At 45.1% G+C, this 18,628-nt stretch overlaps 1 protein-coding gene across 1 annotated transcript in view; it reads right to left on the reverse strand.

The window, feature by feature from the left end:
* Positions 1–11,565: 11,565 nt before the first annotated feature.
* The window catches only part of LOC133931578 (protocadherin-15-like), a 96,060-nt gene continuing 88,997 nt past the window's right edge, over positions 11,566–18,628 (reverse strand). Inside the window, 1 exon segment of the mRNA XM_062378485.1 lies at positions 11,566–15,056. Within this exon segment, the coding sequence (XP_062234469.1) occupies positions 13,424–15,056 (1,633 nt within the window). The 3' untranslated portion in view covers positions 11,566–13,423.

The following is an 18,628-nucleotide window of genomic DNA, read 5'->3' on the forward strand; positions in this document are numbered from 1 at the left end:
AGCTTGATCCGATGTTTTCTGCAGCCGTGCTGGAAACACACACACAAATAATATGATGTGAAACTGGGGAGTCTTTAGAGAAGCATGCTGCTAAGAGATCAGAAGCTGTGGAGGCCGTGAAATCCACCAAACAGCTGTTATGAGTTCATATAACAGGTGGACGACAAAAGTGACGCCAAAGTGTCTTGACTGCCCCCTGGTGGCTGGCTGCAGTACAGGTCATGAACCACAATGTGATCTGTCATTTCAGGTTGTTCTCATTACAGTGATGTATGTTTACATGCTAATTGTTCTTCTAAGTTTGGTTTGAATCAGTTGTTTGATGTATTTTGGATATTGTGGCTTCATAGTGATGGTAAAACGTTCACTCACACTGCAAAAAGAAACACTACACAGCAAACAGAGTGACGTGCAGCAGTGTTTAGTCCTGATCTTTACTGTGGAGGGTTTGGGATCATGTGGTGCTGAATTTGAGCATCACAGAAAATAAGGGAAATGGTTTAAGGAGTCAACTTTCTATTATCTTTATAACATGGGTCAGGGAAAACACTGCTGTGTTTGGAAGAAGATAAAGGCTCTAGTGACAGTAGCTGACCTACTATCACACATTACCTCACATTTTCACATTTTACTTCAGTAGAATAGAAAGAAAGACATATTGCATGATGAAGACCCCCCTTGCAGACAACAACAGGTATCAGAAGAAGAGAGAGGGGAGGATAATAGACAGACGACAAAAGCCTGATGAAACATTGAAGGAGCAACAAAGAGGAGGTCAGTGAATAACAAGATAATCTCTGAGCAACAAGCAGCTGGAAGAGGAGTTTGCACAAAAGGAAAAAGGAGCCGAGTCGGCTCAGGAGACAGAAACCAGTCGATTACCCCAACGTAACCAGAGCTGTGATAAAAGAAGACGAGTGGAGTGAAGACACAGAGAGAGAGGGAGCGCCGCGAGGCCGGCGGAGGACAGGCTGACGAGTTCAACCCCAGCCGACGTAAATCACAGCAAACAAGAAAAAGAGAGAAATATTCCAGTGATGAATCTCACTCAGGTGAAGATCTCACTCCCGACTCCAGACGTTCTCACACAGATCTTACTTATAGGTTCACAGAACGAGACTGGGGGGGGAGGAAGACGAGGGCCTCGTCCGCATCTCAAGCAGCCGTCTCATTTTCCAAACAGCCCTCTTCTTCATCCTGCTTTCCTTCCCCGGCATGACCGCTGCTCTCCTCCTCTTCCTCCTCTTCCTCCTCCTCCGCGTCCTCGATGATGGGTGACAAGTCGTCTGAGGTGTTACTCACGCCTGATCTGATGTCTGATTGGCTGAGGCTGGAAGTTCGCTGACTCGATGAGGACTCCTCTGATCGACTCTCTTCCCCTGATTCCTCCTCTTCTTCACTTTCCCCCTCTTCCTTTATGGTTTCATGTGAGGAAAGTGACCGTCTGGAACTTTTGGGCCTCGAACTAGAAACTGTAGCACGTGAATATCTTGAACCTCTCTCCACCTCTTTGCTCCTCTCTCTCCGTCTGCTCATATTCTTTGTCTTTGAATTGGCTCTTTTACTTCTACTCCTGTTGCCACTCACAGACCTTTTACTGACACCCCCCTTTGAGGGTTTGCTTCTCAACTTGTTCTGCTCTTCGTCGTTCTCCAACCCCGACTCCTTTTCTGACTCTGACCTCCCTCCCTCCTCATCTTGGCTTCCACTCATGTCTCTGTCTGGAGCTCTCTCTTCCCCTTCTGTTCCGGACTCGTTTGTTTCCGTCTCGGTGTCGGTTCTCTCGTGCTCGGCTGTCACAGAGGACGCAGGGCTACTCGCGTCCGAGAGACTAAACTCTGACTGCGACTCTCTGCTGCCACTTCCTGTCTCTGAGTCCCTGTTGTGAAATCTCTTTCCTCTCCTCCACCGTCTCTCAGAGGAGCTATCCTCCTCTCCTGACTCCCACCTCCTCCTCCTCGCCTCTCCTGCGGCTCTCTCGTACACTGACGCAGAAACACTCATATCTCCTAAGGAGCCGTGCATCCTCCTGCAGTTCTGCTCTCCTCTGTCCCAGCTCAGTCCATCACTCCACTGGTCGCCTCCCACCCTGGCCGGTCCCTGGCGCCTTCTGGCGAGGGAGATAAGACCGAGGGCCTCGCTCAGCTTTTGTTTCACTGGGGGGGGTTTGCTGGCTTCCAGGGACGTCTGGAAAAAGCTCTCGTCGATGACCATGCTGCCGTCCGTGCCGAACGAGCGGCCAAAGGACGACAAGCCGGGGAGCTCTCCTCGGTGCTCTGGCCCGACGCCTTCTCTTCCTCCTCCGACATTTCTCAACCCATTGTTTATCACGCCATTTCTGTGGCCTCTCCCCCATGTTTCCATGTCTCCCCGGGCTCCTCTTTCTCTCCCTCTTTCTATGAAATCATCTCTCTCTCCTTTATTTTCCCTTCTCCCTGACTCCCCCCTCTCAAACCCCTGGCCCAATCCTTCCTCCCTCCTCTCTTCCGGCCTCTCTCTACCTCCTTCCCCCGCATCCATCGGCCCGATCCTGGCTTTGTTCCACGGTGGGTGGACGGCAGGAGGCTGTCCAGGTTTCTTACTCGCGGTGGACAGCAGTGTGCTCACTCTCGCCGCAGCCTTCAACCTGGCGGCCACACTCGGGCCTTTCGACTTTGTGTTGAAGGTCGTGGCAGCAGCCTCCGGTGGGGGTTGTCTGTCCCCCTCACCTCTGGGGGCTCCTGAGGTGTTTCTGGGGGGTGGGACATATGGAAGATGGGGCTGGAGGTATCCAGGGTGAGGGGCTAATCTAGCTCCTTGAAACTGTCTCCTCCCCTGATGATGTGAGTCCAGAACCAAGTGAGAACATTCAGGGAAAGAGACAAATGGAAAAATGTGAACTGCACAAACCATCACTGTTAACGTCAGCAGGATTAATGAGAGCTGGTTTTAAAACTAAATCTCACATTCATCCCAAAGATTTTCATGGATTGCTCGTGCTAATAAATTATCTATTATACAAACGATGGATTCCTTTTATTTGATTTAATAAAAAAGAAGGCTGTAGGTTAAAGACTGCAAAATTTACAGATTTAAATAAACTCTTGTTTGAGAGTAGATCATATTTTACAAATGTTTTATTAAACTCAGGTTTAGGGATCAAAAATGATTTATTTAGCCGGACCACCACCAAGTTTTTCTAAAAAACTTTTCTTTCCTGGAGATTCCTTTGGATAAACACTTCTCCCTGTTGTTAGAATACTGAGCAAAACCAGTAGATTCCATTGTCTTCTATCACATTGTGGATGCAGGTGGTGGCCCCTGGTGTTACTGACGGTCTGTGTCCTGGTTCTACAGAGGTGTTCTGTGTGTACCTCTGCATCAGACTCCTGCGGGCTGTAGTAGTAGCTGCCGTCATCGTCCACAACAACTTCTCCATATTCATCGTAGAGGCCGGAGGGTGAGATCAGCTTCCTGCGACTCCCGTACTGAGGCAGCTCGTACCTGGACGGAGGGAGGAGGAAAACACTGAGCTTCACAGATAAGAAATAACCATAAGAGGCTGTGCAGGGCAGACATTACTAATTCTCAAGTTTACTGCTATTCATTACAGGTTATTGTTAAAGGTTAGAGCACAACAACCTCGGTCAATCCAAAGTGAAGACATGACAAAACTTTGTTTTCCAAACTAAACTCGCTCTTGTCTGCTGCTTTTCCACGAGCCACTTCAAGCAGGCACACGCCGGGCAGCACTGCGGTTCACGCCGATGATAAGCCGCGGCTAATGACTCCTTAGCAAAGCTGCTGTAATCACAAAGGAGGCCCTTTGTTGCCAGGAGACATTTTGTGAGCCGATAAACACCGGAATCGATTTTCCTCCCTTTTGTGTGTCTTTGTTGCCGGTTTCCGGGAGCTCTGCCTGACTCCACCGGCCAAGGAAGCTGCAACTTGCATCACTACCCGGGCTCGGCGCCCTCTGCAGCAGGCCGCTCCGGGAGCCACTGGGTTAAAACACATACATTTTAAATGTGATCCTGGAAACAATATGTCCCAGAGTGATTAAAGTAACACATCTGCTGGAAGTCCTTTGGCTTCCCTCCATTGCCCGAGTTGTGGAGAGAAGTTGTGTAATTGCTCTGCTTACAGTCAACCGGGGATAGAAGTTGTTCCCTCCCCCCCCCCCCCCCCCCCATTACATTAAGCAGCCAAGTAATAAACAAATGGACGTGGCACGTGGGTGACGGATGTGCTCGGGGGAGAAAGAGGGAGGAAAAAAAGAGGGAAAGAAAGTACACAAAGTGAACCGATGAAGGGTCAGAAGAGAGAGAGCGATAAAACGTGACATCATCCTTATAGCTCGACCTCCACAAGCTAATGTAATGAGTGTTAACCTCTCACTTAAACCTGTGATGGGATTTCACAGTCATTAACCCCTGGACTGAAACTGAAACACACACACACACACAGACACACACAAAAATTGCTCAAAGGCTACCTTAACACTTTGCTTTGATCTTTTCTCCTTTTCTTTCTCACTCATCCTCTTCTACTCTCCATGTCACCACTAGGGGGTGGTAATGACATGATCTTCAGTTGCCAGCCAACACACACTGGTGTTTTTGTGGATCCGTGTGAGCCTACACAAAATGGTCCAAACTGACCAAAAGTATTACTATTATGAATATGAAACACTAAATGAAACTTTGAAATGAAATATGATTTATTCAATTCTGTCATTGTCATTGATCCACAGCTCAAAGATGAATGATGAGAATTGCTCGACTTATTTTTACCAAATTACTTTTGCGAGGCTGATGATGGACGGTGCAGAAAACCTGAGATATTGAGTTTGCTTTTTCTTGACGGATGATTCATTATTTCTACTTTCCATCTACTCCACACGTATTTTATTTAAATCCCAACCTGTGGGAACAGTTTTGTGATATAATCTGTGAAGTCGCCCTTTAATAAACTCGGTCACAGCCATTTCCTGTGTTGGAGAGGAGCTTCCTTTATCGTGGACTTTGGGCTTTATAACTTTGCAGATCTTTTATATTGGCAAAAAAACTTTACCACACTAGAGGAAAGAAAAGCTGAAAAATACATCACACGTCTCCTTGTATAATAATCGAGCTTTAGAGTCACAGGAAAGCAGTTTTGTTGCCAGACTAGCTGCTTATTCCCCAGTAGTTAATTGGCTGCTTGCTGTAGTTTCATAATACGTTACTGTCGGCTACTCCTTGAATATTCTCATGTGTTGGTGGTAATAACTTCATGCACCTTGCACCCTGCTGACAAACAAGTCAGAAATGCAGCCTTATCTTTTTGTTCTCTGAAACCATCATCCTGTTAGTAAAACCAGATTTCTCATCTCCTCATCTATTTATTATTTACAGGCGAGCCCTCACTCCATCCATCAGCCACGCGGCTCATCACCCACGCCAATAACAATTTTGGAAAAGAGAGATTTAATCCCTTTTCTGCTCCGTGGTGTGTGAGAGTTGAGCATTTTACTCATGGCTGGGGGGCAATGTGAAATTGGCTTGTTTTTGTTGTTGTTGTTTTTTTTCACACATCAAAACATCAGACCTATGCAACAAGTGGTTCAAGCTATTTTTGGTGACTGTAACTAATCCGATCAGAATCATGCCGGTGCCATTCCCACGGGTGGAGAAAATCCCAATTTGATGTCAGATGAAAGAAAAGGTCAGAAGGTTTTTCAACCTCGCTTGGTTCCCAAAGACAAAACTTAGTCTCAGTGTCTGAGAGGTGAGTCAGTGTCTGTGAGAACAGTCGACCTGCAGCTTCATTCATGACTGAATCAAGTGAAACGATCAGATCGGAGTCACACAAGGTCACAGAGCCTGACCTCTACAGTCTGAGTGCACACAGGGTCAGACAGGAGTCTGTGAGTGCTGCTCTAAACAAACAGCATCTGGACAATTGTTTGCTTCCATGGCTGACTGCCTGATTAGCTGTGTGTGTGTGTGAATGTGTACTATTACCCTGTATTTATATGCGAGTGTGGGTGGGAACATAAAATCAAGTTCCCAGGAGTCTGGAGCTAAAATTGTAAAAGATTAAACCATGCATTCATCAGAGGTCTTGTTCCTGAGCATTCTGGGTTAATGTGACTCTTTTTGTGACATCATTTCTAAACAGTATTTCTTTCTGAGTCAACATCCAACACACACACACACACAAACACACAATAATGGCAGCAGGTGGCCTCTGCAGCAGTGACAGGGGGTCGGGGGTATCAAGGTTCTGCGTCACAATAAGTGCACGTACACATTGTGGATTTGGTCTCTGTTTCATTTCCCTGCACTACAACGCATTGAAGAGTGTCACAAGGCTGGTCACTGGTGTCAACGTTTCACTGGTGTCAACATTTCACTGGTGTCAACATTACAGAGCGATGCGACCAGCTGGATATGGAAGCAGCTGCCACGGGGCTGTAGTGAGGCTCAGCTGGATAAAGTGCACGTATTAAACTCCAGGGCGATGTCGGAGGAAATATAATAAATCAATGTTAGAGCGAAACTCTGCCAGTCGCTGCTGGAGGTCAAAGGTGAGAGATGAAACATGTGGAGGAAGACCTCAGTACATTATGTGTCAATCTCATCATCATCCTCTAGGAGCCAAGACTTAGAAAACACTATATAGACACAGACATACTGACCCATGTTCATAGTTGTAATAATCCTGTGTGTAGTAGTCCTGGCCGGGGTCGATGCCAGATTCCATCGATAACTCCTGTGAGATAGATGAAAGCGTCTTTTATGATTAGAAAACAGACTTTATTTACAAACACATTTAAAAACACATCCCTCTTGTTATTCAGATCTGAATCAGGATCTGAATCTCCACATGTAGATGTTCCTCCATCTGCCCGACAGCCCCCCCCCCCCCCCCACACACACACACACACGGGGCAGGAAAACACACACTGAGAGTAAAGATGTCTGGTTTATCCCGTTCCCCTTAATGACTCCCCTGCTCTCCCCTGTGTGTGTGTTGTGTGTGTGTTGTGTGTGTGTTGTGGGCGTGTTGCTCCTCTCTCTCCTGGCTCCCTGATTGCTGCACCCTTGCCATCCACCCTCTCCTCAGCCCGGCACCTCATCTACTTCGCTTCTTGATCCACTCCAACGTAACGGCTGCTTAAAGACACGTTTTCCTTTCGGTCCCTCTACTTCTCGTCTCCCAACGCTCCGGCTCGTCTCCCCGGTCCTCCCACGCTCGCACCATTACCTGCCACCCGAAGCAGCTCTGCTCCACCGGCCTCCTGCCTCCCCCCTCCAGCCTCCTGCTCGTCAGCCATCAAGCCCCCCCCCGTGTGCAGCCTCCACCCCCCCCCCACTCAACGCTGCTCAGCCCTGACAGCCATCAGCTCCCCTCTGCGTTCACCTGCCAGAAACTCCATTTCCCCCATCCACCTCCTTCCCCCTGAGACCAAACAATAAACCCTCGACTTGTTCATTTGAGTGTGTGTCCTGCGTGTGGGTGCAGCTGCTGATTGTGACAAAGAAGAAGCGTGTAGAGGAGAAAGAGGGAGAGAGAGAGGGGGAAAGGGAGAGAGAGAGGGGGGGAAGGAGAGAGAGAGAGTACCTCTGGTCTGAGCAGAGAAGGTCGCAGAAGCTGTTGTGTCTGCTAGAGGGGAAAAGAAAAGCAACAGATGACAAGACAGGAGGAAGAGGAGGAGGAGGAGGAGGTTTCCAAAACACAAAATACATTTTCACAAACGTCTATGTTTGTGTTACTTGGTGTTTTCTCCTCAGTGAATGATCGCTGACAGTTAAATAGAAGCATTTGATGGGAGATGTACGTTCACTATGTTTAAAAGTCCTGAAACTTGGATTTGATTTGGGGGACAGATCCAGAAATGTTTTTTTCACATTGCCATACATTGCATTTTTGCATTTTTGCGATAGTATGATGAATACTATCCGGTGTGTGTGTAGTGCTACTCTCTGTGTTTAGTCTTTTTGCTCAGTTCCTGTGTATTTCTGTGCATCTGTTCTAAATATATGTTAATGCAATATGGTGATGAATCGGCCAATCAGCCTTGGCGCAGGTATGTGCTCTCTGACTGCCCTTTGTTATCAGCCATCATCTCTATTGTTAAAACGATAGGTTTTTGTGTCTTTATATTTAAACACGTCTGTGAATGGACCGCAGGAGTCATTAAATGTCTCCAGACCTTTGAGGCAGGACCTCAGTTGTGTCGAATAAATACATTGTGAACAAAAGGCACTGATTACAAGCTGCTCCATCCCGACGGCAATCGAGCAGAAAAGAACGGGAAGACGAACAGAAAAACAAAAGAAGGGAGCAACTGCTGATCAGACGACAAGAAGGAGCCATGTCAATAAGACGAGCGGCGAGAGACACGTACCTCCTGTTGTCCATATCCACGCCTGAAAGAAGGAAACAGGGAAAACATGAACCAACATCTCACAATAAACATAAACAGTAAACACTTGATGCAGGAGTTTGTTTCAAAATGCAAATAACATCACAAACCCCCATAAAGAGTAAATCCAGTTCTGCCCGGGTGCTTATCTAGATGAGTGCTGACCAGTGAGCGAGTCAGCATGGAACTGGAACTGACATGTTTTTTACTTGGGTGAAATTCACCCTGTCGACTCCAATCAAACTTTTATTTCGTCTTTTTTTTTTTGTGAGGTTTCCAATCAAATTAACCAGCGGCCACGTACCGGTGCATAATGAGTCCATGAACAGGGAGAAACAAGCTGTACCCAGTCCTGCTCCTCCCATTGTTTCTACTCTTTTACTTCAGCTTTAATATATTATCCGATGACTCCATAGTTTCACGTTTGCCAAAGATCCTATTTTATCTTGCCACATCTCGGATGATGACAGAATGAGCTAATAAGCTGGATGTTTGTTTCGGTTCTGTCCACGTGAGACTCACTGTTCCTACAACAAAGACAACGAGGCCAAGGGAAATAAAGTCCTTTAAAGAAAAAAGAGACAAAAGCACAATTGGTGGGATTTTAAAAATGGGAAAAATACAAAAGGAAGAGCAACAGCTGAAAATGGCCTCGTCCATGCATCTTCACTACATGTGCAGCAGGCTCTGTGTTCCTGTGGAGCCGAGGTAATGAGCTGGAAAAATGAAGATGCATCGCAGAACAAATGGTGACTTTTGGAGGACATATTCGATTTTCCTCTGTGTTATTAGACCGAGCACACGCACATGCACGCACGCACAAATAGCTTAACCACTTAAACTGTTCATTAAATCAATTCAGATGTAAATATAGGCTGTGGTTGTGCATCCGAACACACACAGACACACACACACACACAAGGTTGTCACAGTTTTGAGTGATTGAAGGACGCAAGATTATCTGGTTAAATGAGGCTGATGTGTGAGTGGATGAATATATGATGGATGAATAGAGGATTAAATGAATGAAGACACAACATGATCTCAGGATTATATTGTGTAGTTTGTGGAGTGTGTGTATATGTGTGTGTGTCAGGAAGATAATTCTACCCCTGTGTCCCTGTTGATCTGACTGACACATAATTAGGTCCTCTCCAGACAAAAACACACAGACAGCTATCTGATCTTTGTCTCACACACACACTCACGCACACAAACACACACACACACACACACTGACACACACACCTGACATGATTGACTCCCGTGCTCTTTGTGTACTCTCCACCTTGTCTTGCGGAGTGTATGAGGAACAGGAGGAGAAAAACACCCGCTCTTAAAAACACACTTTACTGTGACACTCTCTCTCTCTTTCTCTCATATAGAGCTACTGTAGCTCCCTCGCCCTTTCCCCACAGTCTCTCCTCACCTCATGTCTCTCACTTCTTCTCCAGCTCGAATCAAACGCTTCTTATTTCAGCACCCGAAAAAAAAATAAAAGATGTAAAATTTGCAACAAAATGATCTTCTGAGATTCAGAGGTGGCTCACGCAGATATTCTTAGAATCCCCCTTCACGTCAGCTCATTGTGATTCTCTTTGCTGCTGAAACATTAGCTCCTGATAATCTTTGCTGTAACAGGGATCAAACCTGTGACTTTGCAATTACACGTGAGCTGCCAGCCGCTCTCCACCAGTGTCACGTATCTCTGCTCCTCATCAACTCGGTTTCATTTAAATGCAGTCTGCTTTGTTGGGTGTGGAAAACATTACGTATTCCTCCAGATGTCTGTGATGAAAGGTCTGTTTTCTAGCAAACACACAATAAAGGTGAAAGCAGAGAATGTGTGTTTATGTGTGTGTGTGTGTGAGAGAGTTTGTGTGTGTGTGTTCATCTACATGTTCTCACTCACTGGACTGACTATGAAAATCTATTTAAGATGTTCAGAGGCTTGATCAAGGTATGTGTGTGTGTGTGTGTGTGTGTGTGTGTGTGTGTGTGTGTGTGTGTGTGTGTGTTAGTTATAATGTTATCACCTTGTCACCAGAGATAAGAACTATCAGGACTTGTTCTATAGGTTGTGTATCATGATTTGATCTCATTGTACCGACATGATCTTGAGGGAGAGACGTGACAACATGCGTCTAGAATCATCTTCTCCAAACTGAAGGCAGTGAAATCTACTCGCGTGTGATTCTCACAATCTGTTAAGTCAGCGTTTCACAGGCAGGTTCTTCTCTGAACATCAGATTCACACATTGTCAGACCGTCTGTTTAACTCACTCATTCAAATGTACGACTTTATGAGCGACGTTATTCCAACAATGTTGCTTGAAAGTTCATAAATTCGAATAAAAAGATTGTGTATCAAAGAGAAAAGAGTCAAAGCTCAACGCCAACGAGGATCTGTGTCTGTTTCCTCTTTACACAAAACCTTCTGAACTAATGTAGTAACACTTGGTGGAAGTGGTAGAATACAGGCTTGAGAAGTGTCCATGAACTTTTGGAGTAGATTCGATTGGACAAACCTGGAATCTGCCGACATGGAAACAAAGAGCCCACTCTGGTGCTGAGTGCCACTGACCTGGAGACAGTAAACCTTTTAAACAGTATAAAGTAACTTCAACACTTCACATGCTAGTGAGACACTTGGTTTAAAGTGAAGCACCTTTGATGCCCAGGGAAAGATCCAGTATAAAAGTATCGGCGTATATATATATAAATTCCTTTTGGCATGAAGTGGTTGTGTGACCTTCATAAAAGACAGTATCGTATATGTGAGGTGAGTGAAGCATTATACGTCCTCATTAATATGCTCCAGCTGTAGGAAGCCGTGAACATGGCTTCCTGTGAATACTTCCCTGGCACAGATACATCAAGAGCCAGCCACACGAGGTAATTGTCAGTCAGGGGATGAGCCACTTTGCTGCTTCTGCTTATTCTGAGGTTATTTTAAAGACAATTGGGGTTTTCTGCTATTCTGGTGTTGATGTAAACACGACAGAGGATAGGGGGACTAGGTCAGTAGATTTATTACTAATGAGGATGGGTTACCAATGAGTTAACCTCTATAGGGACGGATCTATTCATCCAGAACGGAGGCAGCAAACAATAAATCTTGTGCAATTAGTTATCACCACAGTATTTTACATTTTATTTAGAAAAATGTCTAATTTCTGAGGCTTTTTTGTATTTTTTAATATTAATCATTTCCCAGTAAGTTCCTGCACAGTGACAACAGAGCCCTATAGAAAAGGTTCATCAAAATTTAGCACAGCTCGTGAATAAAAATATCACTCTACATAAATGTCTCAGAAATATTTCCGCTGTGCTTCTGCCTCCACCCACAGCATCAAACATTACTGTGTCATCTTTAAAAAAACATACACGTGACATTGACAAGGTGAAAAGAAAGGATAAACAATACATTATTGAAAATGAGAGAAGAAGACAGACTGAGAACAACAGAAAGAAAAACCTTGTGAAAACCTTTCGGAGCTCGGAGCCGGTATAGAGAACTAGAGACGACTAAGTATTTATAATATATGATTTTAAAACTAACAACTAAATTGCATTTTTAGCTTGGAGCAAGTTACTTTCCAACATTGAAAGACACTCATGTCTTTAAGTATTGATCTTGAAGGAGACACGTGATGCTTTTTTAAATGTCCTTTCCTCTAGTGAGTTGTACATCTGTGTGTGTCAAGTTAAAAAGCACCTCCTCTCACACAGAACACTGACCCTCATGCTCCTGAAATGCAGGAAAAGATGAGAGGCCTGAACCACTTGTTTCAGACAGAGGCTGAAGAGAGGAGCTGCAGCAAAATAATGTCAAAAATAAAAAATGTCTCCTTTAAAAGAAAGAATGTTGTGCTTGGCCTCAAATAAATGAATGAGCTTATATCAATAATGGACAGCTGTTTACAGACACCACGTAGAACACAGGAGAGGGTCTGACCTTCATCGTCACAGCTCTCGACAACTGCATGACAGCGAAAATGAGGTGGAAAGAAAAGAAACAAACATGACACAGACAATGAAACTAGTTGTCGTCCTGAAGCAGCAGCAGCTGTAGGAGAACGTGTCCATGCAAAGGATCATATAGGAATCCCTGTTAAACGCAGTTCAATCCAAGTTGGCAGGTTCAACAATGTTCTTCCCTCCTCTTGATTGATTCTCACACCCGGTGCATCTTCAATCAAGTTCTTCTCGAGACGCCGACTAGATTTGTGTGTGTGTGTGTGTGTGTGTGTCTGTGTTCAAGCCTTCACAAACATGTAATCATCCAGTGAGTGCGAATCATGTCACATCCCTTTAAGAAAGACACTGATTGATCGTAATTTGTCGTGACAACAATTCCTTGGCGAGGATGTGGAATGTAAGCAACAGGAGTCGAACTTGAAGTTAACAAGGAAACATTTCACCTCTTCTAATCATTTAATTACTCGGCTCCCATCTACAGTTGTTTACGTCAATTTCCCTCCGTGGTGATTAAAGAACAAGCCCTATAAATGTTGTTTGGGGGGAAAGAGAAATAATTGCAGAGGCAGATAATGAGTACGTTTCACAAACTACTGCTTCGATGTTATAGTTCGGAGCCGAGCTTTTGAATTCCTCAGAGGGTCAGTTCACTGAAAGGGGCACAGATGAGGAAATGGAGTTAACCTTTTAACCTGGTTTTCATATCCATTTTTTCAACAACTTGAATCCCTCTTCTTGTAATAATTCTAAGCTACAACTTGACTATTTTAGACACATTTATGATGTGACTTGTTTGGCTGTTACACCTCCTCCCCTTCTCGTCTTCTGTTTTCAAAATGTACCTTCATTTGAGACAAGAATCCTTTTTTGTTGTACCGATAGAGTTTATTTAAACCCTGGTGCATTTTTCTTTTTTGGAAGAAATCATCAAATCAAACCAGCGTCACTGAGCTATTCTGAGCATCAGTCCCTTGTCAGCTCAGTGGGAACTAAGCAGCAGGGTTCGGAGACTCCCCCGCTTTGTGCTTTTCCATATCCGACACAAGGAAGTTAGAGCATTGTCGACTGAGAGGGGAACCGCTTCTCAAGTTCTTCCACAATGGAGTTCATGTTTGTGTTGGGCCGAATCTGTGGAGGAGGTGGATGAGGTGGAGGATCCTCTCCTCCTCCGGTTCCTTCTCTACCTCCCTCCCCTCCTCCTGAACCAGCCTCCCCTCCTGCGCCTTCAGCTGCTAATACATCCAAGTCCAGAGAATCGAGAGAACCTATGGAGGCCCGCCCCTTCATGACCTTTTTGAGCGGGATCTGTTTCCGATCTATCTGACTGAACATGTTGGCCACGGACTTCTCAATTTCCGCAATGTTCTGGATGTTCTTCAGGATTCCTTTCAGCTCCCTCCTCTGAGGCTCCGGCTCCACAGGAAGCGGCGGCGGTGGCGGCCGGAGGGACACGGGCCGGAGAGCTGGAAGCTCCGACAGTGAAGGGAGGACGAAGGTGGAGGGACGCAGGAGTGAAGGCGATAAGGGAGGAGGGAGAGGTGGAGGAGGAGGAGGAGGAGGTGGCGGTGGTGGGGGAGGAGGAGCTTGCTTTTTTGTTTGGATGGAGTGAGGGGAAGGAGGAGGCAGAGGAGGAGGGGAGGCAGGGTGCGGTGGAGGAGGAGATGTAGGAGATGGAGGAGAGGATGATAGAGGTGGTGGAGGTGGTGGGGTAGTAGGAGGTGGTGGAGGTGGAGGAGTCGAAGGAGGATCAGGGATAATCTCTAAATGGACCTGAAGTCTCTCGTCCCCATTCGGATTTGATGTTAAATTTCCCCCGAAGCGCCGCAGCACAGGTGGAGTTGGCTTGTGACTTGGTGGGGGGGTTCCCCCATCACTCTGGGTCACGACGATACTGGGGGGGCCCTCTCTGGTCAGAACAAATGGGATGTTATGTGTGGGAGTTTGCTCGTTATGCTGAGGAGACTCCGGGAAAATAGAAAGCATAAAATCAGGTGACAGAGATCCTCGTGACTCCCTGTTTTGCCTCTGTCTCATCTCCTGCAGCGCCTGTTGCTCAAACTGCCGGGCTTGTTCTTTGACCGTCAGCTTGGGCTCCAGACTCGGACTCCCCATCAGGTCCGAGTCCAACCCACGGTCAAATCCTGAATCCAGACCAGCGTCTTTACTGTCCTTGAATTCGGCCTTGAGGAGCTCCAGCTCCCACTGCACAGGATCCATGACCACTTGGCGTCTCAGGGCGTCATACATATCCCTTCGGTGTAATCTGGATGGGAGAGTCCAGCTGTGTCCGCCGCCGGATCCCCATCCACTGTCACTGCCACTGTAACCACTGAAGCCCACATCGCCTCCACTGGAGCTGAGCCTCAGCCAGGCCTCCCGAAGGCCTTTCCTGGACGGGGAGGAATTCCCGAGGAGGTCTCGTCTTCTCTGGCTTCTTCCAAGAGTCTCCGGACTACTCAGGGTCCCGTCCTCGTGGTAGATGGGGTTTCTGATGGTCAGGGGGTTTTCGTCAGAGAGGAAGGTGATACTGGACTCGGACTTGGGCAGTTTGTTAAGCACCCCTCCGTTCGCGACACACTGCCGATGGGCGGCGATCGCGCGAGTGGCAAAATCGGAGATCAGACGTTGGCTATCGATTTCATCCAAACCGCCGCCATTGCCGCCACCGCTGTGGTTTGATCGGCTGGTGCATGGATTATTGAAAAGAAATGAGAAAAAGGGAAAAGTAATGAATGAGTTAAAGAAAAGAAGAAGGTGCAGTGAATCAGAAAGATGTAGACTACATGAAGAAGATAAGGGAGCTGGGGATCGTGTAACATTTACATGAAAGTACAGTAATGCACAGAAGGGGAGCTTAACAGGGGTGTAAATAAAGAAAGGTAAAAAAAAACTAGACAAAAGCAATAGAACGTCTTCTAGAGCTGTTTGATAAATGAGGGGATTCCACATTAACACATGAATGAGGAAGGGAACAAGAGGAAATGGATGAGAGACCTTAAACAAGGTCTAAGTATTTCATTCCTGTGCGGCTCTTACTAGAGGGGCAAGGGCGCTGGAATAGACACACAAAGGAAAAGAATGCAAATAGGCTTTGCAGTATGTACTAACACTGGTGTGCTACAAAGACACTACTGCATCGGGACTGTAAACAAAGCCAGACCAGTTGGGACACAAATAGAAAAGTGTAAAAATGCCACAGAGTTGTGAGAGCAGACACGTTTCCTCTCAAAACATTAATTATATCGTTTAAAAAAAATGCAACTCATCATCTGCCAGAGGAACGATCATCCAACTGTGCTCTACGATCTACAGCCGCACACACAGCTACAGTTACCACACACAAGCACCGACCCAAACACAAAACTAGAGCAAAGACAACTGTGTCGCGTCAAATTATCACAGATGTGAAACGGTTTTCAGCTTCCTACTCACGTTTGTCTGTCAGTCGGGGATAAAGGTGGATGGATGAGAGCAACAGAAGATGGGACATCAGTCAACAGGAGAACAGGCAACGTGGAGTGATGATGAATAGAAAGCAAAGAATGGTGGTAAATGGTAAAAAGAAGTGAAAAAAAGCTATGGTAGTAGAAATGTGTCTATAGGAGATGGTAACAAAGCAGAGCTGAGGTCGGGGGAAACGGGGATGGAAGTTATCCAACTTCTCATCATTCGCCAAAGCATTTCCCCTATTTATTAATCTTCATTTTCTACTCATGCATACATTTTATAAGCTAAATATATAAATAATACATATGAGTATTATACAACAAAATATATAGAAAAGGACATTTTGTGATCATTACATTATGAGTAGTTTAGCCGATATTACTATATTTTTGCTACTTTGATTTTATGTTATTCAATGTTTTGTATTTAAAATGTAGTTAAAATGATTTAAATAAGTGTGAATAACAAGACTTAATTTTTCCAGCATTACATATGTTGATTTTAACATATTCTCTTCTATTTGAAACTGAATCATATGCCTGTGAAGGGACATAGATAAACGAAATGATGGTGGAAGGATGTGCACTTGCTGATGAAGAGGCTGGATCCCTGAGGAGTGTCATTAAGTGTCAAGCAGGATCTCAGACGGAGGAGTAACTCCTTTCAAAAGGACGGAACTTCCTCTGGCACCTGGACTTAAAGACCCTCCCCTGGGATCCAGCTCCTTCAACATCAAACTCACGTCCTCCTTCCTCACGGGCAGTCCATGTTCTCCGCAGTGAGATACAGCCACTGGTGCCCGTGGAGCCGCCCAGAGAGCTGCAGCTGGCTGCCACTGAATTCAAACGGTATTCTCCTGAGACGTCTTTCATTTACATGAAACCCGAACCTGCTGCCAAGCACTGATTTAATATCTTTATACGTGAGGCCAAGCTCAGAGCAAAACCATTCCATTGTTCTGGTATCCATGGTCCCCGACTGAACTGGAAGTATATTGAATAACATGGAAGTGCACTGAAGTAATTAATGAAACACTTTGCAAAACTTTAGCAGAAAAGAAGTCTCAAGATAAGCATGAAAATGTGTATTCCAGAATGAAAGTCTTAACAGCATCCAGTCACAGTGTGGATTGGAACACATGTTGTCTTGTGTAAATACTACAGGACTTTATTTAAAAGGTGATGGAAACAACATGCCGTTTAACATGGCTTCCTTTAACCTGCTGCTAATAATAAATTGGAGGACATTTCATTTTCCATAGGTAATTGAAAAAAGACATTAAACCCAAGAGAACAGCTCCAGGTAATTACAGGGAGAGCAGACGCCTTGAGAATCAGTCCACTGAGCAGTTTGATGATAGACCTTAGTTATGAATGTGCAAACTTTTGCACTCTGCCAGGTTTTATACTCTTTGGGGATTATTTATTCCCCAACACTGCATTGATACAGAACATACACACGGGAAACACCACACACACACACACAGATACACACACAATCCAACACACAATTTAATATGCTCTGCAGCTTATCAATAGAATTAATTATCGCCCAGGGGGGTCTTTATAAATTACTAGCATTATTTATTTCAATTACCTCATATCCAAGTTCATTTCCGCACACAGTTTCCAGAGAGTCATTTGTGCGCTGTGCATGCACACACACACACACACACACACACACACATTCACTCACACGGTTAATAATCACATGTTGTCGTTCGGAGATAGTTTCCACCATTTCACATGAATTGCTCTCATGTTAATGGGAGTGAGGACGCATATCAAGGACAGACAGGTAACTGGTGATGCATGGTAGGCTGATAAGAGTTCCTCAACTTCCTCTTAACAGGAATTATACATGCGTCATCTGAATTGCCTCGAGTGAGTGTGTATGTGTGTCATGGTGAAAACCTGCAGATAGAAGGTAACACTGTACTTCTGCATGCAGACGTTTGTTTAATCAAACCGGTAGAATAAGCAAAGGGATTAATTCAAACATAATTTGCTAAGAAAATACACAGAAGCAGGGAAGCCACAGCAAAACGGTGAAGACAATATCCCTGAAATTTATAATCATTTGCTATTTTTATAAGGCAGCATAGAGATGAACAATAATGTCCTTCAGCACAGACAGGAGGAGGTGGAGGACTGAATTATAATAAGTAAATGTAGATTCTCCATTATCACCAGAGAGCTGGTTTATGCTGCCTCAGTCTTATGGATAGGGTTCATAGCCTTATGATTCTAAAGCTGTTTTGTCATTATTCTATCTTTATGATAGAATAACGACAAAAATCATGTTGGAATCTTTTGAGATGTTTTCTCAAGACGTATTCTTGGACGATACTTTGAAGGAAATGGTTGAAAGTGAGATGTGTGATTTTGTTGAGATTACAGTGATAAGAGATTTATTTGAAAACCAACAATCTCGCAGTGCACTGGAGAGACTTCACTCAGAGTGAATATTGTTTTCCGACCTTCATCCATCTTTTGCACGGCGGAGACATTGGTATGCGTTACCACAGGGAAACTGACGAGGAACAATCTGAATGTCACTGAACTTTGTGAAAGTTACATTTGGGGGCTGATCTGGAGATTTGATGGGAGGGTTGTTTGGTGTCGGTCTGATGTGCGGCTACAAGGCTCTGATTGATTAATCCAAGTCTGGGCCGTCCTTGCATAATGTCAGTTGCTTTGGCCACTGGAAGATGTGAAATGAAGAGAACGTGTCCACACTACAGAAAAGCTCTGAAGGAAACCTTGCCAAGGAGTGTGATGAATCAACAAGAGCTAAAGTCGAATCATT

The sequence above is a fragment of the Platichthys flesus genome, chromosome 20 (assembly GCF_949316205.1).
Source record: "Platichthys flesus chromosome 20, fPlaFle2.1, whole genome shotgun sequence".
Lineage (NCBI taxonomy): Eukaryota > Metazoa > Chordata > Actinopteri > Pleuronectiformes > Pleuronectidae > Platichthys > Platichthys flesus.